General features: G+C 39.3%; 1 protein-coding gene across 2 annotated transcripts in view; it reads right to left on the reverse strand.

Moving 5' to 3' along the window:
* unc13d (unc-13 homolog D (C. elegans)) overlaps positions 1 to 25890 on the reverse strand; it is a 400017-nt gene that overhangs the window by 206925 nt on the left and 167202 nt on the right. For both annotated transcript variants that reach the window (XM_039739768.1, XM_039739767.1), the window contains exons 8-10: positions 22505 to 22574; positions 12571 to 12675; positions 12398 to 12490 (exon numbers count right to left, since the gene is read on the reverse strand). In XM_039739768.1, coding sequence (XP_039595702.1) covers positions 12398 to 12490; positions 12571 to 12675; positions 22505 to 22574 — 268 coding nt within the window. The remainder of the gene's footprint in view (positions 1 to 12397; positions 12491 to 12570; positions 12676 to 22504; positions 22575 to 25890) is intronic.

Genomic DNA, 25890 nt, shown 5'->3' on the forward strand with positions numbered 1-25890 from the left:
TAGAGGTTAAAATGCCATTCCTGGACACTTTTACACCCCAAAGCCCTTGGTGTTGGAAGTAGGATGATTTTTGGGGTTTCCTCCAACATTTTTGGGGTACCTCATGGTCAGACAAGATATATAAATCATTTACTTTCAGTTTCAGGGGGGTCATTGTAGCATACACAACAAATTTGAGTGTCTAGGTATTGAAATAGCTGCAGTAGTGATTTTAGCTGTGGTTTCTTGATGCGCGGTTTCCATGTTGCTGGATTTTTCCTAGTTGTCGCAGAATCGGATTGCCATGGAAAAGTCTTCATTGTTATCACTGACTTGGTCCAACAACAGAGCCTCCATGATCTGGAGATCAAGGCTTGTATTGTATTTTAGCAAATTTTGCTGTTGCACTTCCTATTTGGAGTTCACAGATACGACTGGAGGTATGTCATCAGAGGCAGTCGGGTGATCGATTGTTCTGATTAGTTTTGCAATAAAGTTTTTTTAACAAGAAATTGGAGTTTAAAGGTAAACATTTCAGCAGGTTTCGAGTGCTTTATTACTAGTGCTTCCGCTTCTTTAGAATTAATTTCTTTCTCTTCTTTTCATGCATTGATTTGTTTTTGAATACAATGTGTAAGTAAATAGACAGTAATGCAAATTGTGAGAATGGAAATGAAAGCATGAGAGGCAGAGTGTGCAAGTGCTTTAAATGGTGAATGCCTGGAAAAAAATGGCTGAGTGAGTTTCAGCATGTTAGCTGACAGTTTAAGTTACTTTGATAATGTTATATGGCATGTAAAAGGGATCTCTGTGACTGAAATGCATTAAAAGAAGTTTGTTAAACTGAAATTCTGATTATTGGAAACAGTTTGTGAAAATATATGGTGCCAAAGTGTGCATAAAATTGGGAAAATGTATATATTTTCTTTGTTTAAATTAAAATAGCTCTGAATTCAAACCAGACACAATATGTATATTCGGTATCTGGGTACAAAAAGTCTCCATATTTGGTATAAATGTGTGTAGAACCTTCCTTTTGAGTACTGGCAATACTTTTAATGGAAGAAAAATCTTTTATTTAAATTTTAAGTAAAAGGAGACAAATTCTGTAAAAAGGAAGGATGCTGTGAGTTGTGAAATATTTGTGTGGGTATGTATGTGTGTCAGGCTGAGTACACTGTGTTGATTTTGGGAAGGGCAGAATATGTATTTTGCATAGACAAAACTAGTTGTTGTGTCACCTGACTAATTACAAATGATCCAAGAGTGAAGGATGGTTTGTGTGCATATATAGGATATTGATATTGTTTTAAATAGTTTGAACATGAATTGCTAAGTAACTGGACAAAAAGTTTAACTTGTTTTAAAAATGAATAAGAAAGTGACATTTGAAGGCAGAGTGAATAGCACTGACCTGCAATAAGAAAATCAGGATTAAAGTCTGGATATTTTCTGTGTAGAGTTCCTATTTTTCCCCAGTGTCTGTGTAGGGTTGCTTTGGAATATACAGTGTATGATTCAAACAGTGCAGGAGAATATGTTTGTGTATGTTTTGAATATGACAAGGATAACTGGTTAATAGAAAAGGATGTCAGTTTAATGTAGGCACATAGATAATGCAAGGTTTCCTTTATTGTTAATATAATATTTGGAAGTTTTTGTGTATTTAGGTAGAGATGCTTGTATTAAGGTAAATTAGTAATAGAAAATAGTAGTTTTAAAAAAGAAATGTTTTATTTATTTTGCTTTGTAGTGGGAGCTTTGAAACTTAGTGCAGTTCAAAAGGGTTGTATAGAAGTTTGCTTAACAACAGACTTTTACATCTTGTCTGTGACACCCATCACCTGCATGTCCTCTCTCACTACATCCATAAACCTCCTCTTAGGCTTTTGTGTTTTCCTCTTACCTGGTAGCTCTATCCTTAACATCCTTCTTCTAATATACTCAGCATCTCTCCTCTGCACATGTCCAATGCAATCTCGCCTCTCCGACTTTGTCTCCTAACCGTCCAACCTGAGCTGACCCTCTAATGTACTCATTCCTAATCCTATCCATCCTTGTCACACCCAATGCAAATCTTAGCATCTTTTCTCCTGCTTTCTGGTCAGTGCCACTGTCTCCAACCCATATAGCATAGCTGGTCTCACTACCGTCCTGTAGACCTTCCCTTTCACTCTTGCTGATACCCGTCTGTCACAAATCACTCCTGACACTCTTCTCCACCCATTCCACCCTGCCTGCACTCTCTTTTTCACCTCCCTTCCATAATCCTCATTACTCTGTACTGCTGATCCCAAGTATTTAAACTCATCCACCTTTGTCAGCTCTACTCTCTGCATCCTTACCATTCCACTGACCTCCATCTCACTTACACCCATGTATTCTGTCTTGTTCCTACTGACCTTCATTCCTCTCCTCTTTAGAGCATATCTCCACCTCTCCATGGTCTCCTTAACCTGCTCCCAACTATTGCTACAGATCACAATGTCATCAGCAAACATCATAGTCCACTGGGACTCCTGTCTAATCTCATCTGTCAGCCTGTCCGTCACCACTACAAATAAGAAAGGGCTCAGAGCCGATCTCTGATGTAATCCCACCTCCAACTTGAATATATCAGTGACTTCTACCGGAGAGCTCACCACTGTCACACTCCCCTTGTACATATCCTGTACAACTCTTACGTACTTCTCTCCCACTCCTGACTTCTTCATATAATACCACAACTCCTATCAAGGCACCCTTTTATTTTATTTTATTAATTTTGATGCAATTCTGATTTATTCTTCATTGCTATAAAAAGGTCATACATGGGGAAAACATACCTTTTTAAACAAACATTAAAAAATGTTTAAACACTTGTGGCAATAAACTTACCTTTGCCAACTCTACTCCCTGCATCCTCACCATTCCACTGCCCTCCCTCTTGTTTACACACACGTATTCTGTCTTGTTCCTACTGAACTTCATTCCTTTACTCTCTAGAGCATATCTCCACCTCTACAGGGTCTCCTCAACCTGCTCCCTACTATTGCTACAGATCACAGTGTGATCAGCAAACATCACAGTCCACAGGGACTCCTGTCTAATCTCGTCTGTCAACCTGTCCATCACCACTGCAAATAAGAAAGGGCTCAGAGCTGATCCCTGATGTAATTCCACCTCCAGCTTGAATGCATCCGTCACTCCTACCGCAGACCTCACCACTGTCACACTTCCCTCGTACATATCCTGTACAGCTCTTACATACTTCTCTGCCACTCCCAAAATCCTCATACAATACCACAACTCCTCTCGAGTCACCCTGTCATATGCTTTCTCCAGGTCCACAAAGACGCAATGCAACTCCTTCTGGCCTTCTTGCTGTTGTTTATGTCTGGAAGACCACTAGAAAAAGGATCCAAAATTATGGCACACGGCCAGGGAGACAAGTGCTTAGTGAGTATAGTTATGAATCGGAAAGCCCAGATATAAACCAAGGATCACAGCTAGTGGCTAAAAGCTGTTAACAAGAAATTTTGGGAATAGCCCTTTCAATTCAAATGCATTCTAACAGTGGTAAGAAAAACTGTCTTGCATTAATGAGAATAATGCTGACATCTTAATAATGGGAGGACTGACACCTATCTTTCAGCAATTGAAGCTGCTTGCTATTAATGGAACACTGGTGAGAGTCTAGTGCAACCATTGCTGGATATGAACCAATGGGGCAATTTTGTGAATGTGAACACGGTGATGTGAGCAGGGTTGCTTGATTATTCTTATAGGGAAGTGTAATTGGGCTTTTGAAAGTTTTCAGGAAAGCAACTGAATGCATTCTGCAAGATGGCACGGCGATGTTCAGACGCTTTCCTGACCGCTCCGTCTAGACTTTGCGTTCTTTTAGTTTATTTCCTTTATTTATTATCCTTTATTATAGGTTTAGTAATCTATGACAGTAGAACACTTTTAGAAATTGGAAACCGGGGCTCTACTTTTATTTTGGACACTTTAAAGCCCGATCCATCATGTCTGGCTGAGATACTCCGCAACCCTTACGAAAATAGTAGACACAATGCTGACCCACAGTAACAAACAAAGAAACGATGTGGGAAACACAGCAGCATCCAAAACAGACTGAGACAACAAGCACATCGCCCACCACTGCCTAGCATCCTGCCTGCTAATGTTCAGCCACTAGAGAACAAGCTGGATAACCTGAGAGCAAGAGTTACTTTCCAGCATGACATGAGGGATTGTAACATTTTCTGCTTTACGGAGACATGGTTGACCCCCACAGTACCGAACCAAGCCATAACACCGTCAGACTCGTTCTCTGTGTTTCACATGGACAGAACCGCAGAGTCTAACGAAGTTAAAGGTGTGGGAGTCTGCTTCATGACTAATAACAAATGGTATGATGCCAGGAATGCTTCCATTCTCTCCGGCTACTGCTCACCTCATCTGGAGTATTTAATCATCAAATGTCGTCCTCACTAAATACCTCGGTCATTGCACGGCGGTCTACATCCCACCCCATGTGGACACAGGCACGGCTTTGTCTGAACTCCATGATGTTCTGTGTACGACTCAAAACAAACACCCAGACGCAGCATTCATTGTGACAAGGGACTTAAATAAGGCAAACCTCAGACAAGTAATGCCGAACTTCCACCAACATGTCACGTGTTCAACTCGGGGAGCCAGAATACTGGATCACTGCTACACCCCATACAATCAGGGCTACAAGTCTTTTCACATTCAGCGTTTGGGAAGTCCGACCTTAACGCCATTTTCCTCATGCCGGAATGTAAACAAAGTTTCATTCGTGAAGCTCCGGTCACAAGGGAGGTGAAGCGCTTGTCTGCCCAATCAGAAGCCATGCTGTACGACGCGCTCGATGACGTAGACTGAATTATGTTCTGAACATGCGCAGATGACATCAACGAGCTTGAGGAAGTGGTAGTTAACTTTGTTAGTTTGATTGCTGATGAAGTTATTCCCACGGCGAGAGTTAAATTTTTTCCCAACCAGAAACCATGGGTTGACAGATCGATCCGCACAGCAGTAAATGCTCAAACCACTGCTTATAATGCAGGACTCACTACTGGCGATATGAGCACCTACAAAATGGCTTCATACGGCGTTTGATGTGCAGTGAAAGACGCCAAACACTGGTATCAGGAGTGAGTCGAGCTGCACTTTCAACAGGGTGACATACAGAGCATGTGGCACGGACTGCATACCATCATGGACTAAAAAGGAAAATCTCACGCAACTGTAAACACAGACTCTGTACTTGCATTTGCTAACAAATTCAACACATTTCACGCCGTTTTGAGGCTGGTTATGCAGCTAGCACTAATTACTGCCTGACTATGGAGGACGGTGATGTCATCGGCATTGCAAAGTGCGATGTGCGTGCAGTACTGAAGTGAGTAAACATCAGGAAGGCGGTGGGACCATATAGCATTTCTGGATGCCTGCTGCGTTGCTGCACTGACCAACTAGCTGGAGTACTCACCAACATCTTCAACGAGTCTCTAGCACAATCTGTGGTTCCTATGTGCTTCAAAAGATCCACAATCATTCCTGTTCAAAAGAACAATAAGCCCAGGTGCCTGAATGACTACTGACCTGTTGCACTGACATCAGTAGTTATGAAGGTGTTTGAGAGGCTATTGAAAGACATCATCTCATCCTCCATCCCAAGCACCGTTGACCCACTCCAGTTCACCTACTGTCTTAACAAATCGACAGAGGACGCCATTTCCCACATACTGCACATCACCCTCAGCCATGTGGACAAAAAACAGGGGAACTATGTGAGATTGTTGTTCATTGACTATAGTTCAGCATTCAATACAATAATACCCTGTAGACTGTTTGCGAAACTGAGGGACTTAGGACTCAACAAATGCTTGTGTGCGGGGGTGCTGAACTTATTTGCAGGAGGAACACATTGCAGTGACGGTTAGTAACTGTATTTCCAACAGCATCACCATCACTCCAGAACAGGAGTGTGTTCTTAGCCCCCACTGTACTCCCTCCACACCCATGACTGCAAGGCCACATATTCCTCCAACACTATCGTGAAGTTTGCAGATGACACGGTGGTACTGGGCTTCATCGCGAACAACAATTAGATGGCCTACATGGATGAAATTGCGAACCTGACATTGTGGTGTCAGGAAAACTGCCTCCAGCTCAACATCAGCAAAACCAAGGAGCTGGTGGTAGACTTCAGCAGGAGACAGCAGCGGGGCTATAAGCCCCTCATCATTAACGGGACTCCAGTGGAAAGGGTGAACAGTTTTGAATACCTGGGGTTTCACATCTCTGAGGACCTGTCATGGTCTGAACACATCCAAGTTCAGACCAAAAGGGCAAAGCGGAGACTCTACCATCTCAGACAGCTTAGGAAGTTTGGGGTCTCTTCAGGGATTCTAAAGACTTTCTACTCTGACGCTGTGGAAAGTATCCAGACACAGAACATTACATCCTGGTTTGGAAACTGCGGTGTTCAGGACCGTAAAGCCCTACAGAGAGTAATCCGTGTATGCAGGACATTTACACCAGAAGATGCAGGACCAGAGCTCTCAGGATTATCAAAGACTCATCTCATCCTAGCAATAGCCTGTTTCATCTGTTAAAATCAGGCAAAAGGTTTTGTAGCATCCTGGCCAGGACAGAGAGACTCAGAAGGAGTTTCTATCCTCAAGCCATAAAAGTGTTAAATCAGAACATGCCATCTCATCCATGACCGTCCACATACTTAGAATGGACTGTAATTGTACCATGATGTTTACCCTTGTCTTGTTTTGGAATTGGTCTGTCCTCTAACTATGCACCTGTCTAACTTTGGTTGTGCACAATAATCACTGCACTATTGCACTTTAACAATTAATTCTACTTTATTTCACTTAATTCTACTTATTAATGTATGTTCTATTATATTGTTATCTTTCAATCTAGGAATTCTTGTTAATCTAACTGATATTTTTCTAAGTTTGCACAGTTTTTGATAAGCAGATCAGGATGCATTTTACTGCGTGTTGTCCTGTATACCTATGCATGTGACGAATAAAGAATCTTTAATCTTGAAGACAGCTGCTGTGTTGCTCTACCAACAGCTTAGTAGGTAGCAGCCAGGAAGTGAATAACTGAAGCAAATATTTACTACAACTTATTTAAAAAAATGGGTGGGGTATAATGGGGTTTTGAAAATTTGAGTTTTTTAGTTTATTAAATAAGACTTTATTTAAAATTCTTTTAATTGTGTGTATTTAACCAAGGGTTTAGCAAAAAAGTATGGAGAAAGTTAAATGCAGGCACAGGACAAGCAGTGCTGATAAGCTTGTGATTTCGCTTAACAATCATATCATACTGTCTGGGACAGCTGGAGGAGGGGAGACCAGATACAGGTGAATGAAAGCAAGTACTCAAGGGGCTTGTGAAAAAGGTAAATGTTTCACAGCCAAGTATGGGAGAACTTTAGAAAAGGGATCCACTAGATCGGTTATGCTTTTGAACCATCAGCTAAGCAAAATGAAGGGAACAAAAATATATTTTAACATATCAGTGAATTCTGGGATGCAAATGGCCATCCTAATACTGAGAACTCTGGGATCTATATGAACATGTGCAGCAAAGGTAGTTGTTTGTTTAGCCCCTTATTTAACATTTATGTTCCTAGTTTTGTGACTCCATTCTTCAGGTGTTACATGAAAGATTTATCATTGATCACATTCAAGTTATGTTTAAAAACTCAGCTTTTTTCTCTTTTTCTCATCTTCATCTGCTATACCTAAAACTATAAATACTCTAATTTGACATTTTGTACTTAATACACTAATTTAGATTTTTCTGTATTGTCAAGACATAATGGCATTCCACTCTCAAGTTTGTTAAAAATGTATTTATACAGCATGTATTAAATTATTTTATATTGTATCTTGTTACTTTAAATTATACTTTTATTCTTTTGTGAAACACATTCTCAAGTTAAGTTTTCTAGCAGGTTTACCTCCAAGATCTATCTGCTTTCTGCCACATTTCCATCAGTCTTGACCAGATCACCAGTCCCTGCGGTTTAAAAGAATTCTCAAAACATGATGCTGTCACCATTACATTTTACAACGGGGATGCTGTTACTTGGCTGATGCACAGTGTTATTTATGTGTTCAAGCCAACATGCTAGTCTTATCAGACCACAAGACTTTTTGACACATCTTTGTAGCATCTATCAATCGATGCTCTGCAAATTCTTTATGGGCAAGGACATTTTTTTTGTTTGATCAGGGGCTTTTTCAGTGCCTGCACTTTCATAAATACCTTGGGGATTGTTGAGCTGTAAACATTCTTTGCAAATGCAGCCTCTGACTTTGAAACTAGTTCAGAGCGATTATATTTCATATTTTTTACACTTACATAAGATGGACTGGGCTTTTGATATGGTCTTGTACCCTTTTCTAGATTTGTGCTTTCCTATAATTTTATATTCCTAACTTGTTTTGAATGATCTTTTGCCTTTAAGAGAGGGGGTAATTATCCTCACAGATTAATTGAGAACAGGTGATCCTCTCATTGCCTACAAAGGAAAGCATCAATAAATTGGGAGAGTTAGCATTGTAATACACGACATCTGAGCAAAGTTAGCCTTATATTTGCAAAGGGTAGAGATACTTTAAAAATCTTGCCAGTTTTCGTTTGTAGCAAATTGTTTAAAGGCTGGCAATTAATTTCTCTTGATTTGATGTGATGTACATTGTTTGCTGGACCAGCTGAAATTCTTATATTAATAAATTGTAAGGGTGCAAGGTACTTTACTTTTTACTTTATGGTTGTCAAAGAGAAAGTGATGCTAATAAGGTAATGATTTTAAATGCAGAGAATTATGAAATACATAAATATCCTCTTAAAGCTAGAACATTTTCTCATTTTCTCTCACCACCGCTGTGGAAAGAGAGCTGGTATTACTGTTAAACAACACCGACTCAAGTCCCAGAGCTTGGTTTCCCAAAAACCCTGCAAGTTGCCTACGATCCATCTTCTCCTGCACAGGACTCCATCCCTGGTTCATGGACGCTGGATACAAGATTTAATTTCTCCATTTCAAGGCGGCATCAGTCTTCCTCGGTGTACTTTCAGGGAGTAAACGCTGCTAATCTTCGCACGCCCACCCGTGCTCATCCCGCAGTGCTCTTTCACTTCTATCAAGGCTGCTCTCTTGAATGTGAGATCAGTGTCTAATAAAACTTTTATTCTGCAAGACTTTATTATCTCAAATAATCTGGATTTCTTTTTCATCACTGAGACCTGTATTGTAAATGATGACTCTTCATGTTTTACTGACTTGGTACCATCAGGTTATTCATTTTTAAGCTCTCCTCGTCTGACTCGTCGTGGTAGGGGCATTGCCACGGTTTTTAAAAGTATGTTCTTGTGTCAGAGCCTTACAAAGGGTCCATTTAGTAGCTTCAAACTGTAACTTTTCGAAGTGTGCAGCTCCCCTTCTTTGTAGTTTGCTGTGGTTTATAGACTTCCTATAATTAATGATATCTTCATTTCTGAATTCTCTCATCTCCTGGCTGATATCACCCTCTCCCATGACAAAGTATTTATGGTTGGTGATCTTAACATTCATGTTTGTTGTCAATCAAAACCTTTGGTTAATGACTTTTTATCACTATTGGACTCATTTGATTTTATCCAGCATATCAATACGGCAACTCACTCTCTCGGTCACACCCTTGATCTCATTCTTACATGTGATATTTCAGTTAATGATATTGATTTATGTGATGTTTCGTTTACTGATCACTTTTCTATAATGATGGATTTGAATATTACTGTTGATGTCCCGACTACTAGTTGACCCCCACGCTGCTCTCGCTTTTTAAATTCTTCTATTATATCCGATTTTAAAACCATATTCTCTAGTCTTGATGCACATGTTTAATATGATGGTATCAATGATTCTGTGTTAGAATTTAATTCTTCTTGTAAAACGGTATTAGACTGAATTGCTCCGCTCAAGATATGCTATAATAAGGGAAGACCTGCTCCCTGGCTAAATTAAACTATGCGACCGCTATGCCGCGCCTGTCAAACTGCAGAACGGTGTTGGTAAAAAGATGGACTAATTGTTTCTAAACAGATTTTTAGGACTTCTCTATTCAACTTCCAGGCTTCAGTTAAAAAAACTAAACAAGATGTCTTTGCTGATTTAGTATCCCATCATTCTAAGAATCCTTTGGTCTTATTTAATTCAATTAATGCGGCCATTGATGCTCATTCTGTGATGGCATTAAACTGCACTGTTCTTTCATGTGAGCAGTTTCTTTCATTCTTTGTCAGTAAAATTGATACAATCCGTCGTGGTGTTGTTTCAACTGGCTATGAACTTCCTGGTATTATATTGGTATATTCCTGGTATTATCATGGTATTATATTTGAATCTTTTGATCCTATCTCACTTTCACAGCTAAAAAGAACTATTGACTCCTTTAAACCAGCTCCCAGCCCTCTTGAAATTATACCTCCATGCCTCTTAGTGGAAGCATTTGATGTTTTGGGACCATCTTTATTAGCCATTATCAATGATTCTGTTAGTGCAGGGGTTGTGCCCTCATTTTTTAAGCATACTGTGGTGCATCCCGGTCTAAAAAAGGCAGAATTAGATCCTGGAGTTTTAGCCAATTCTCACCCGATTTCCCAATTGCCATTTCTGGCTAAAATATTAGAAAGAATTATGAATTGGTTGATCACCTTAATTCCAATAATTTGAGATCTATCAATCTGGCTTTAGGCATTATCATGGTGTTGAAACAACCCTCCTTAAAGTATTCAATGACATCTCTAATATTATTGACTAAGGTGGCACTGTAGTCCTTGTCCTCCTTGAACTGACTGCTGCCTTTGACATTATTGACCATGAGACATTGCTGTTGTGGCTTGAACATCTTGTTAGGCTCAAAGGGGCTGTTCTTAACTGGTTCAGGTCATATTTAACTGGTAGACACTTTTCAGTGTCTTAAATTCCTCTTTTTCGTCTACTGCTCCTCTCAAATATGGTGTTCCTCAGGGACCCATTTTGGGTCCTATCTTATTCTCTATATACCTTCACCCTATTGGAGCTATTTTTAGGAAATGTAACATTTCTTTTCACTGCTATGCTGATGATACACAGGTTTATATTCCCATCTGCAACTCTGCAATAAATCAACTCCACAACCGTCTTTCTGAACTAAGATCCTGGATGGCTAGTAATTTTCTTGATCTGAATCAAAATAAATAAATAAATAAAAACAGAGGTGCTTATAGTGGGTCCTTCAGCTAAAGCCCAAATTGGTCTTGGACTTCTCGGCTCTTTCTCTGTCTTTTGCAAACCTCAAGTCCGCAATCTCTGTGTTATTTTTGACAGTAACCTCTCTTTTGAGAAACAGATTAATTCTGTAGTCAAGAGTTGCTTTTTCCAGCTTTGTCTATTAGGTATGATCAAGCCTTTTTTATCTTCTATGTTAATTAATGTTGACTTATTTTATTTTCTAACTGTGTCTTTTATTCTTCATTATGTAAAGCACTTTGAGCTACGTTTTTGGTATGAAAATGTGCTATATAAATAAATGCTGTTGTTGTTGTTCTAGGGATTTTGAGAAAGCTACTCATGCTTTTATCTTTTCTCACCTTGATTACTGCAACTCGCTGTATTCTGGGATTAGCAAATCCCTGATACACAGGTTACAGTTGGTCCAGAATGTCGCCGCTCGCTTTCTGGTTGGGGCAAGAAAGCATGACTCTGTTTCTCCAATTTCAGTTTCTTTACACTGGCTGCCTGTCAGTTTTCGAATTGATTTTAAAATCTTGTTGCTAGTTTTTAAATCTTTACATAGGCTTGCTCCTGCCTATTTATCCGAATTGTGTGTTTTACACCAGCCATCCATAGTGCTTAGATCTTCTGGTCAGTTGTCTCTTCTTGTCCCCAATACCAAATGTAAAACTAAGGGGGACAGAGCATTTGCAGCTGCTGCTCCTCGCCTGTGGAACTCTTTACCTTATTACATAAAGGAGTCATCTACAATTAAACTGTTCAAAACAAGATTAAAGACTCATTTCTATTAACTTGCATTCCATGACCTTTAGTAATACTGATGGTTTCCTCATTGTGATTATGTAAGCTTACTTCTGTTTATTATTTATTGTATTTATGTTCATTTATTTTAATTCTATTTATGTTATTTATGTTATTTGTACTTTTCTTCTTCTTTTATTGTAAAGCACATTGGCCACAGCATTCCTATATTGTTTTAAATGTGCTATATGAATAAATTGACATTGACATCATGTGAGGAATACTTACAAAAACATAAAAAGAAGTAATGATTCTGAAATGTCTGTTTGCAAAAAAACAATGAACAAGCAAAGGCATTGTATGTACCTTATTGCTGGAAATTTCATACTGGACAAATGTTTTCAGAAGTCCACTGTATGCAGAGTAGATAGGCCTGCAAAAATCCAAGCTCTTGTCTCTCTGCAAGTAAAAGAAAACATTTAAATTAAAAAATATGTAATGCTCGAGAATCATATGAAGAACAAGACTACTGCATATACCTCTTTATGTATGAACTGAAGATGTAGGTGACACTTCCCACGATCAGGATAGGTCTCAGTGCGAGGCTCTAGGACATACCACTCATCCACTATACTCTGCAATGTCTGGAAACAGAAAATTGCGAACACTAATAAAACATGCAAGATATAAATATATATATATTTGAAACACACCCATACATACATCAACCCATCCATTCTCCAAACCTGTTTATCCAGGGCATGGTTGTGGGGTAGCTGGAGCCTATTCCTGTAATCCACAGGTGCAAGGCAAGAACAAAATGTGCACATACACACACTGGGAAAACATGCAAACTCCAAGCAGTAAACGCCTAGGGCACGAACCTCAGTCTCCTTTTGTGAGGCGATAACAAATGTTCTTAGCACTGTCCAGATCTCCCCATAATCCTCCACAAGCAGAGGACAGAAAGTTCTGGGTTGGTGACATTGATGCTTTGCAGGAGAAGAGAGAAGGAGGCGGTCTGAAGAAGGCATTGTGTGACCAGGACTTTGGGGACTTTGGGGGTTTTTGTGGTGCACTTGTGACTTGGTAGTGTAAATAAACGTGTTTGTGGGTGAAATGAACGTGTCCACCTGTCTGTGTCTGGGCCAGCCTCCACACTATGTATAATTCGGAATTGGGTGTACTGATAGTTCAGATTTCTAGAGCAAAATCTTGCATTGGAGAAAATAATGTCATGTTAGAGAGCTGATGAGGGAGAGTAGAAAGGTCTCTGGACCAGAGATATCAAGGGCAGAGAGGTTTGTAAGTGCTTCACAAATTAAAGAGTAAAGGGTAGAAACAATTTTTTTTCTTGGGAGACTGCAATGAGTGGTTCAGTAGAGGGGTGATAACAGAAATTACTGATAGGAGTTGTAGGCAGAAAAAGATGGTAGAGAAAGAGAAATTAAAATGAACTTGTAAATAGTGAAACATCATTAGTTCTGAACTATTAAACAAATCCCCTACACACTGATTCTCGTATTCTGCCAAGAATGAAATACACAGGGCCAACCACCTAATGAGAGAGTGACGTTATGAAATATGGGAATGTGAGAGTGCCATTTTCCAGTGGGTACAAGTCAGATTTTCACATTGTGCCAGATGTGGATGACATATGACAAGATAATTCCCAACGATAATTTGAACTTTAAAGAGGCAAACAGAATACCCTGAAGAGAAAGTGGGAAAGCAAGATAGAAGATTCTGTAGGGAGTCACAGAGGATGGTAGTGAAATAGAAGTATTTAGAAGAGAAGTCTCTTCCTCAGTGAGAGAGAGGAATGGAAGGTTGTTGAGAAATGATTTGATATTTCTGTCAGTTAATAGTTTAGAGCAGTAATCTAGGAATAAATTATTGTTTATCTAGGAATAATTTGAAATCCAGACAGATTTTGTGTAGACAGAAGGTATAGATGCAAAGGAGGCATTTGCATTAATTCTAGAAGCAAGCATCCTACTTGGTTTGGCTCCAGGAACATACTGTAATAACAAATCCTACAGCAATGGATTAAAAATTCTGCTCTTTGAATTAAAGAGCTCAGTTCTGTTGTTAGCAAGTTTATGATCTTTATTGATTCTCTTTCTAAAGATGAAAGGTTATACTCAAGTTACTTTGTTATTTGGAGTTTAGTACATGGCAAATGCGAGGAAAAGGTGACACTAAAGCCCCATATAAAATCGCCTCCCAAATGTCATCTACATTATCTACAAGGCCAATAGTAATCATTAAAAACTCATCTAGTTTGATAACAAGTTGTTAGCAAAATGATTTGTTATCAGAAGAGACATGTTGAATTTCCATCTTGGGGCCCAAGGCATATACAAAAGGCAAGAGCACCACTGACATTCCACTGCATAATGTCAGGCTTTGCCATAATTAATTTAGATTAAGAAACTGAAAGCAGATGAAGTGAAACAACTAGAAATGGAAGCATTAGTAGATGTTTTGCAGTGATCCACCACTTGACAAATATATAAACCAAAATTCCCTTCGCTCAGGCTACCTCCTAAATCCACTCAACCCATGCATCCTGCCCCAACCAACCCACAGACTACCCCCAATATCAGACTCACCCACTGAGTGCAATACAAATGAATTACTACATAATGAGAACTAGCAGAGATACCCAAAGCTACCCCACACTCCGATCCTCACCCTTACCCTCATAAATAATTAAAAGGAGTGAATAATATCTAAAAATAGTATGCACAATGCAGAAAACAAGTGGGATAAAAAGAAGAAAATACTAGAGGGGAAGAACTGAATGTGCCACCTGATTGCTGAAAATGGTATCAGGCTCCTGAACCACCACCTCCCTGAACCAACCAAACAGATGAATGCAAAAAATCCCTAAATTTACCACCAATGTACATTAATAAAGCATAAGCCCTATTTATATTGTTGTATAAATAAAACAAAAGACCATTCAAAACTGGATTCTAGGCAATGATGTGAAGAACACGACTCCTTTGTTGTTACTTGAAGTAGAACTTGATCACTGGAGTGCTGCATACAAACACTGCAACTGTATAAATAAAAGATAAAAAAAAAGGTCTTCGGAGTGAGGAAGTGCCAATTGCAATGAAGTTGTCAATTGCTGCAAGTGCTTCAGAAGGTGAATGGAATAAGGAGTGCACAGATCTAAGACTTGCTGAAGCCCAGCTACACATGATTTTTGAGCTTCTGATTCCATTTGCCTTCCTGCGCTGTGCTGTAAATGAACTGAGACTATTGAAAAATAGGATCCATAAACCATTAAAACTGATGTTTTAAACACAATGTGCCTCCTTCAGATTTAGTTTGCAGTCCAAAAACCTCAAAAATGTAGTTATAAGAGGCCATGGACAAGCAATATCTGCATGGCTAGTGTATGCCTGATGAGCCTACATGATCTAGGGAAGAAAGTCCAAGACATTCAGGAACAATTTTGGTCATATTTGGGGAAGAAAATAAATTTAATTGTCCTTCTGTGCTCTATCTTTAAGCCCTACAATTCTTAAGTTGTCTCCCAGTCTTGATAATTGACCAGTTTAGCTTTCATGTTAGCAATTTCTTTTCAGAGCACATTCATCTTTAAGTTATGCCATAATATGTGGGCTGCTCCATTTTAATTACCTTCCACTCAGTGGGTATATCTTTGGTATCATTGTAGTATTCAGTGTGGTAGTGTGTTCGAAAAGGTGACTTCATATCAAGTCCCAGTAGGATTACATGCTGTCACTAGATTCCAAAAGAGGATGCTGCTATTTATTTGATAATTTAAAAGCCAAGGAATGATATCTCTGGGTGGAAGAAGACATCTGTTCCTAATGACAGTAAGTAGAACTATACAGTTTTGCAGATAAACATTAAAAGTATGACAGGACAAAAATCTGAATAATGGGCTTTATTGATAGATAGATAGATAGATAGATAGATAGATAGATAGATAGATAGATAGATAGATACTTTATTAATCCCAAGGGGACAAAGCTCAAGCTTTAGCCAGACATTATGGTGAAGCGTCATGTGACTCCAGACTTTTATAATAATAAGCTTTGAAAAGATCTCCCATATATGCTATACAAAATGATTTATGTCTTGCAAAAATAACAATATATCATCAATGTATACCACAACAAAAGGGCTTAATATGTCAATATAAATGTCATTAACAAATGATTTAAACACAGTTGGAGAATTAGCTAATTCACAGTGTCCATTTAGGGAGTTAAATGTTTTTTTAGTTTGTCTCCTGTTTTACATGAGAATAAGATTATACACATATCTTCAATTAAGCTTTGTAAAAATAGAAGACTGTTTGACCTGATTAGATAAGAACTGCAGATAGTTGTTTTTGATGGTTATTTTATTAAGTCCTTGATAATTAATACATCTTTTTTCTGAGCAAAGAAAAATGCAGCAGCCTCCACTGGACTAATGGTCAGTCTGATAAATCCATTCAAAAGGTTTTCTTTCATAAATTTAGATTCAGTTCAAGATAGTGTGTAGATTGTTCCATAGGAATTAAAGGTACACCATGCATATATTGTTCTATTTACTGAAAACAACTTGAAAATTTTCATACTAATTGGGTATGGTTTCCATGGAACAATACTATACCAAAGGAAATGTTTAGTTTCTTTCAATAATTTAAAAAATAAAATATTAATCTTTCTTCATGTAAGCAGCCAGTGTCTTCTTCTTTTGGCTGCTCTTAACATCTTTAAGTCTGCCAGTTCCAGCTCTGTCTCCTGTTTTTTGCTCATTGCCACCATCACCAACACATCTATCATAGCTAGTCTCAATACCATCTTGTAGACCTTCCCTTTTACTCTTGCTGGTACCCATCTATCACAAATCACTACTGACACTCTTCTCCACTCACTCCACTCTGGTTGCACTCTCTTCTTCACCTCTCTTCCACTCTCCCTATTGCTCTGTACTGTTGATCCCAAATATTTAAACTCACCCACCTTCACCAACTCCATTACCTTCATCCTCACCATTCCTCTGACCTCCGTTTCATTCACACACATGTATTCTGTCTTGTTCCTAATGACCTTCATTCTTGTCCTCTCCAGAACATATCTCCACCTCTTCAGGTTCTCCTGCTGTCTAATCTTGTCTGTCAACCTGTCCATCACCATTGCATAATAAATAAGAAAGGGCTCATGCATCCGTCACTCCTACCACAGACCTCACCACTGTCACACTTCCCTCGTACATATCCTGTACCACTCTTACATACTTCTCTGCCACTTCAAACTTCCTCATACAGCACCACAACTCCTCTCTCAGTCCACAAAGACACAATCCAACTTCTTCTGACCTTCTGGATACCTTTCCATTAACACACTCAGAGCAAACATCGTGTCTGTAGAACTCTTTCCTGGCATGAAGCCATACTGCTGCTCACTAATCATCACCTCCCTTCTTAACGTAGCTTACTAGTCTTTCCCATAATTTCATGCTGTGACTCATCAATTTTATTCCCCTGTAGCTACTACAGTTCTGCACATTTCCCTTATTGTTAAAAACCAGTACAAGTACACTCCTCAGGCATACTCTCACTTTCCAAGAATGCATTATGCAATCTGGTTAAAAACTCCACTGTTATCTTTCCTGAACACCTTCATGCTTCCACAGGTATGTCATCTGGACCATCAGCCTTTCGATTCTTCATCCTCTTCATAGCTGTTCTTACTTCCTCCTTGCTAATCTGTTGCACTTCACCTCATCATCCAATCTTCTTTCTCTCTCATTTTCTTCCTTCATCATCCTTTCAAAGTACTCTTTCCATCAGCTCACTCTCCTTGATTGTGAGTATGTTTCTATCATTATCTTTGTCTATCCAATCGGTACAGGTCTTTTTCTCCCTCCTTAGTGTCCAACCTCTCGTACAACTCATCATATGTGTTTTCTTTAGCCTTTGCCATGGCTGTCTTCATCTTATGCCTTATCTTCTTGTACTCCTGTTTACTTTCTGCATCTCTCTGACTATCCCACTTGTTCTTCGAAAAATACTTCCTCTGTATACACTCCAGTATTCCCTGTTCCACCTCCAAGTTTCCTTGTCCTCCTTCTGTCCAGATGTCACACTAAGCACCCTTCTTGCTGTCACCCTTATCTGCTGTAGTTGCCCAACTGTCTGGTAACTCTTCACAGCCACCCAGTGCATGTCAACCTCCTCCCTAAACTCAACCTTACAGTTTTCCTTTTCAAATTCCACCATTTGATCCTTGGCACTGTCCTCACCCTCCTCCTCTTCTTGATATCCAATGTCGTCATTCAGACCACCACCCTCTGTTGCCTAACTATGCTTTCCTCTGCCACAACTTTGCAGTCTCCAATCTCCTTCAGACTGCCCCTCCTACATAGAATATAATCTACCTATGTGCATTTTCCTACACCCTGTGTTCCTCACTCTTCTTAAAATACATATTAAGCCATGTCCATCCTATTTGCAAAATTCACTACCATCTGACCTTATGCATTCCTTTCCTTGACACCATACCTATCCATCACCTCCTCATTTCCTCTGTTCCCTTCACCAATATGTCCAATCACTACTCTCACTCCCTTGGTTACACTGTCCATCACTTCATCCAACTCACTCCAGAAATCTTATCCATCACACACCCACCTTGCGGGGCATATGCACTAACAACATTTATCATCACACCTCCAATTTCCAGCTTCATAATCATTACTCTGTCTGATACTCTTTTCACATCCTAAACACTCTTGACATACTGTTCCTTCAGCATAATCCCTACCCCATTTCTCCTCCCAACCACACCATGATAGAACAATTTGAATCCAACTCCTTTCCACCTGGCCTTACTCCTCTTCCATGTAGTCTCTTGTATGCACTATATATCAACTTTCCTTCTTTCCATCATATCAGCTAACTCCCATTACCAGTCATACTGCCAACATTCAAATACAACATTCAATACCCTCACTTCCACTCTCTTTACCTTCCTCTTCTCCATCTGCCTCTGAACACACCTTCCTCCTCTTCTTCTTCTTTGGCCAACAGTAGCCCAATTTCCACCAGCACTCAGCTGGCTAACAGTGTTGGTTGCGGCTGTTGTCCGATCTGGTATGTAAATCTGTATGTCAGGAATGGCATCCAATGTAAACAGCCAGTGTGTAGTATTAAAATGGGTGTGATAACCAGCCTTCCCAATATGTACACCATCATTTGAAGAAAACACAATGTTTTCTTTTATGAGTATTTGTGGATGGTTTATTCCATGCAAAAGGCCTGCACTGACAAAGTTTTCTGATGTCTATAGAATTTGTGAAAGCAGATACCTAAATTGATTGTTTATTTTAGTTTAAACTAATTGGTTATGAATTTAATTAGTCCAACAAACCCCAGCAAAAAGTTTCCTTATTATCTCTTTAAGAAATTAGAACAATTCTTCAAATAATGCCCCAATTTCCCACAAGACAGTGTGGAAGGCTGCCGGCTTCCCAGGCCGGTCCGCACCCCCAGGCCGACAGGAGGAGCTCTCCCGACACCAGGATCGTGCCCCGAGGTCCAGCAGGGCCTTATGGACTTTGTAGTGTTTATACACAGCCCTGCTGGATACCTTGGGAACCACCAGGAGTCGCTGTGGGAGGACTTGTGGGATCTGTTGTGCCCTATGACCCGGGAGTACGTCACAGTCACGTGACGGGAAGGAATGGCGTGCTCCTGGGGTGAAGTAAAAGACTGATTGCCCTGACCCGGAAGGAATAGGGAACTGTGGACTGCTGGGACAGGAACACCTCCGGGTCAGGGGCTATAAAAGGACGGTGCCTCAGTCCAGACACTGAGCTGTGCTGGGTTTTGAGAGGAGCAAAGTGTCTGGGCGAGGAGGAGAGGTCATTGTGTTTGGTTTAAAGAGTTTATGAGTAGTGTGGAAGGTGCTTGGTGCACTGTGGGAAAAAATAATAAAGAGTCTTGGACTGTAACCTGGTCTCCGGAGTTGTACCTGAGGGTTCGAGGGTGCACTACTGCCCCTACTGCCACAACAGATATAACCCCTCTAATATACATCTATTGTATTTTTCTCCATTTCACTTTTTTAAGACCCCAAATTAATTATAAAGCTTCTTTATCTTACTTTGGAAGCTTAGAAAATGTTTTTGCCTTGTCACGGCTAACATAACAATTTTCTCATAGATCAGTTCAAAGAATTCAGAAGTCTGTGGGCTTTCTTCGGTAAATAAGCACAATTTTGTAGCAGCTGATCAAGTTCTGAATAAACCCAAATTACTTTGAGTAATATAATTTTACTAATTTGAGTTTGTTTTGCCACTGATATCTTAGAGGCAGAAATTGAAAAAGGACCAGGAAATGAGAGAGAAAAATACTGCCAAGCAGGTTAGGGTTAAAAAAAAAAAGAAAAGCAACGAGCACCAAAATTTTTACTACATACAATTTTTGATTTTTGTTTTGGCTGTATAATATGAACTTCATGAGTCATGCTTCAAAAAACCAACCACCAAGGAAACAAAATTAAGCTACAAAATGTAAGAATTGAGTATACAAAAACTAATGATAAAAAGATGCATATTTTTAAGTTAAAAATGAGTAACAAGTACTAATTGTAGAAAGTGTTTTATTCAAATTCACTATTCACTATTAGGCATCTTTATATAGTAGTTATGGCAATGGTGTCTTATATAAGAGAGTGAGTCAAAAATTATCCGCACTCCAGCTGTAGAATTTATTTTAATCAACTTTCAGAAAATACAAATATATCATTTTTCCACATAATCTCCCTGCTTTTCAATACACCTTGTCGACCTGTCAACAATCTTTCGTATTCCTTCATTAAAAATGTTTTAGGCTGAGCTGCGATCCACAAATGCACCACTGTCTTCACCTCTTTATCAGACATGAACCTTTGTACTCGTAGTGCTTATTTTGAAACCCAAGTCTGTTGTGGATTATTGCATTGGCAGAGCAATGGCTGATTTGCAAATGATTTGCTGCATCATCTTCTGTCACTCGTCTATTCAACAGAATCATTTCACGTGCATGCTCAATGTTGTCATCAGTTGTGGACATGGATGGGCATCCAACTCCTTTTTCATGGCTGACACTTGTGTGACCTTCCTTGAACTTCTCTATTCATTTACACTTCTTCACGACAAAACACTTTCTCCATACTGTGCACAAGCTCTTTGATAAATATCGGCACCAGGCACACCATCTGACCACAAAAACACAAATTACTGCATGTTGCTCTTCTTTCGTGCAAATCACAAGTGGGGCAACCATCGTTTTTTACACTGCAGTTACAAATGATCTGACGTAACACATCTGCACAGCAGTGATTGGTGAGACAGGGATCTTTTATGGAAAGTGCCGAGAAGACAGTGCTGCCAACAGAAGTTTTAATTTAACTAGAGTGCAGATAATTTTTGACTCACCCTCGTATTTTTATCTGGTGTATCTGATAAAATTGTAAAAAGAAAAAAAGAAAAAATGTATATAAGTAATAGCAGTTTCATCGGTATTTATAATATTAACAACTATATAACATACTTCTAGCATCTAGTTTATGCTAACTTGATAACAGACAATAGCATCCAGTCTCAGACCTTGATTACTGTTATGTCCAACTCTATACTGTGTATTATCATCAGTCCAATGGTGACCTGCTGCATTTACAGTGGGTACCTTCCTGTTCTGTAACAACTACAGGCTATGTATTTCTGCCCTTGTACCTCCTCTCCACTTTCGTTTTATGATGACAGTATTGTGCAAATAATATTAATTCTTTTACAATAATTCATATTTTTATTGTTGCTGTTATTTTGATAATGCCATTTCATCTGCATTTAGATTATTTTTTCTTGGTCACCATTATTTCCTGTATTTGTTGTAATGGGTACTACCATTTTATGTTTCTAGCTTTCAGATGCATGGTCATTTTGCATGTCTGGTTCTTATGATGCTACGAAATGTCAGCAGTCAGCAACTCTAACAACATTTTTGTGAATCCTCATGACAACAAGCATCTTCAAAAAAACTACTGGCAACTTTTGATACCCCTATAGTCTCATGCTCTTCTTTATCATGACATGGATTCCTTTAAACTTCTTCTAAATTTCTTGCAACTCCAGTTCACGTTCTCTTCTCTTTTGATATGTTGTCCACCTTGTAGTGATGTTGTTGCTATCTAATTTGTCCCAATTCTGCTGAGATATTGCCATGTGTAACAAACTATTTCTTCAGTAACTTTATTCATACCTTTCTGGAAAGCCAGTAAGCTACAGCTTTATATTAAAAAAAATTTGTGATAAAAATCTCTGGAAATTATTGATCTTTTCAGAAATTTGTGCTTTCAATAATAAATTTATATGTTAACAATTTTATTGATTATACTGCCGTTTACAAAGGTCCAATTTTTGTGTGTATATACTGAAGTACATCACATCACTCACCTCAAGCTTAATCACTATGTTTCCAAGAAAGTCATCCTGTCCCTTGTTTTTTTTTGCATCTTTGAAGATTCTGTGAATAGAGTAAATAACGTATTGTTCTTAGGACTCTTAAAGTATACCATATTTAACATAGGTATTTATTTTCTTTTTACAAGAGAAGTATTCACTGCAGGAACTGAGAAAAAACGTTTGCTTAACTGCCATGCCTGCATGCAATTACGACTTAAATAGACACACAAAGATACATCTGCCTTCTTATCATAACATGTAAAACATTCATTGCTATAGAAAGACAGCATAATTAAATACCTCAGCCATCTTGCACTGGCCATTTTTTTCACTCCACCCTACTGGTAAACAGTACAGGGCCATTGAAATTTGCACCTGTGTATTTACATGGAGTGTCTATCATAAGAATAAATTCTAAGATCAACAGTGTATACTGTATGATTGTAAATCCATATTGCAATAGAGTGAGTGTTACAGGAAATGGTAAGGAATCCCAAAAGGTGATTCCTTGTCCAGACAGGATTCCACAATAAAAGAAAACAGAAGGACTGAGCAGATGGGATCAAGTATTCTTACCCAGCAGGGAGGAGAGTATTTTGGGAGGACCAGGAGAGACATAAGTATCCATTTACTATGTCCACTGATATGCTAGAGGGCAGTGTCTCTGGGATTCACATCCCCTTAAGACAGATTCCCACGGGGCATCTTGGGAATTTGAGTTCCGGAACGAAGCCCCTTTGGGTTCAGTGGGTGCCACTAGAGGATGCTTCAGGGAAATATGAGCCTTACTTTGTGGGACTCCTGTCTGACCTGGAAGTTATTCCTGCAGACCAGGGGCCTCATGCATAATGCTGTGTGTAGAATTCACACTAAAACATGGCGTAAGGACAAAAGCAGAAATATTTTGTACACACAAAAAAATCCAGATGCATAAATCTGTGCGTTCCATAAATCCCGGTCAGCGTGAAAAGTAATGCACGTGCACGCGTCTGCTGCCACTCCCCAAACTAACCCAGAATTATGCCTCTTGGAATATGCAAAATAATATAAATAGCCCTTAAGCTCAGCATTCTGTGAAAAGGCAATGGCAAATCCCCCAGTCCCCACACAATCAGCTCTAAAATAGACATTAAGCCATCTGTAAGCTTAGAATGCCGATTCTTCAAAACTTTTAAGGAACATTGAAATATCTTGTAGTAGATATTTAATTATTTTATCCTTTCAGCGTCGCGCCAGCCCCAGCAAGAGTACAGCACGAGGCAGGAACAATCCATGAATGGAGTGCCAGCTCCTCGCTAGCGATGCGGCACCGTGTCCTCACATGTTTAATAATTAACAATATAGATTCTTGGTCTCGTCTGTTGTAAGAGATGGACGTCTGAATCGGAGCTCCGTTAGCAGCGGTGTTAGTTTTTTTATATTATTTCCTTATTATCTTGAGATATCCTGTATTTATCCAACCCAAGGGTTCTATTACAGTATATGCAAGCATATATAAACATGGTCAGCAAGAAAGGGGCTCAGAAAGAAATGGAAAAGAAAACTAAAGCTACATCCAAGCCCAGATCGACAAGTCCAAGTTCAAGCTCAAGGTACGGCCTTTCAGAGACTGACCTGGAACAGGCGGGCGAAAGCCCAGACTCCTCAGGACCATGGTCCGCTACAATGTCTCCAGTTGAGAGCGAAATGGGGAGTGAATGTGCGAGTGACACAGGTCACGATAGCTCGCCGATAGGAGAAGATCATTTGAAACTGGAAAAGGCATTGCAGTCTGCGTTTTCACCTACTCCACGTGAGCCAGGAACATCGGCTGTAATAAAGCCAGCCGCTTCACCTACGGTGCAGGAAAGCAGAAATGATCTGTCCGAACTGAAGGTGATGATTGCTGAGCTCAAGCAAGATATAAAGAAAAGCAAGAAGGCAAGTGAGAAGCTGCGGCGGGTGCTGCAAGAGCTGCGGCAGGATAATAAAGACTCTGAGAAACGCATATATAGGCGGATATATTGAGGCGGCCTTTAAATGTATGCTGGATAAAATTGAGGAGCACATTGAGGAAAACGCGTCTAAACTGAGCACACTTGCCGATCAGCTGGAGGATGTTAAGCAGAAATTCACAACTTGAATTGAAACAGCCGAAAATCTAGCATCCACCGCTGATGGAAAAGCAACAGCTGCCAATTCCAAATGCAAAAAATTTGGAGACAGACTTGCTGCTCTGGAAGATGGAAGCAGAAGAAATAATATTAGAATCAAAGGTCTACCTGAGAATCATGAAACTCCAAACTCAGCAAAATTTGCAGCTGAACTACTCTCTGAAATAATTGGAGAGGACTTTAAATCAGATACCGAGATAGGAGCAGCTTATCAGATAAGCAGATCAAATACCTTTAGACCTAGGTCTTTTATTGTCCGCTTTAAGAGATTGTTATGTAAGCTAGATGTGATGGCACTCCTCAGACACAAGCAAGAGATTATATATGAAAATAACCACATTCGTATTTTCCCTGATTTCTCTCCCGCAACAGCTGCTAAACGTGCAGCCTTCTACAACATTAAACAGCGGTTATGGCAAGCCAATATCAAATACAGCCTCTTGTATCCTGCCAAACTGAAAGTGGATGTTCAAGGCCAATACTACGTCTTCTCCAGCAAGGAGGAAGCAGAAAAGGAATTAAGAAAGCTGATCCCGACACTATTCTGAAACACAATAGTGAGTCGCATCCTGTCATGACATGGCAAGGAGATATCACCTGCTGTCTGATCCACTTGTAATGATACGGGTATTATAATTATATATCCTTTTCATTACTTGGACGCTTTCTGTTTATGTTTTAATTACAGTTATAGACGTGTGTGTGGAAGAAATTAACCTTTTTTTTTTTTTTTTACTACCCTAAAGGAGACTGTTTAACATCATACCCTTGGTTTATTGTTATTGTTATTATTGCATTAAGACTTACTATGCTTATCCTGGACCACTTTCTAACACCATTCCCTGGGTTTATTATTTTAATACTTTAAGATTGCTGAAGATTATATTTTATGCTTATAGTTTGTTAATGATTATATTTTAGGCATATAGTAGTTAGACTATATTGGCAATAGATATCTCTACTTTTAATGCTAAAACACCGCTGTGTGGGGGCTTGTTTTGCTTTGGATGTGCTCTGTCTCTAGGTATGTCAGAGGACCAGGACTTTGGGAAGTGGGTTCCAGCCTCACGTGGGGAGGCAAAATGAGGGGGGGATAAGTGGGGGAGAGAAAGAAAGCAGGCTATATCTAATCTATCCTTTTAATCCTTATAATTATAACTACCAACATAACAATAGGCTGCATGGCAATAACTCTTGGGGAAATAGGAAATTAAGGTTAAAGCT

Source organism: Polypterus senegalus, chromosome 17, assembly GCF_016835505.1.
Source record: "Polypterus senegalus isolate Bchr_013 chromosome 17, ASM1683550v1, whole genome shotgun sequence".
NCBI lineage: Eukaryota > Metazoa > Chordata > Cladistia > Polypteriformes > Polypteridae > Polypterus > Polypterus senegalus.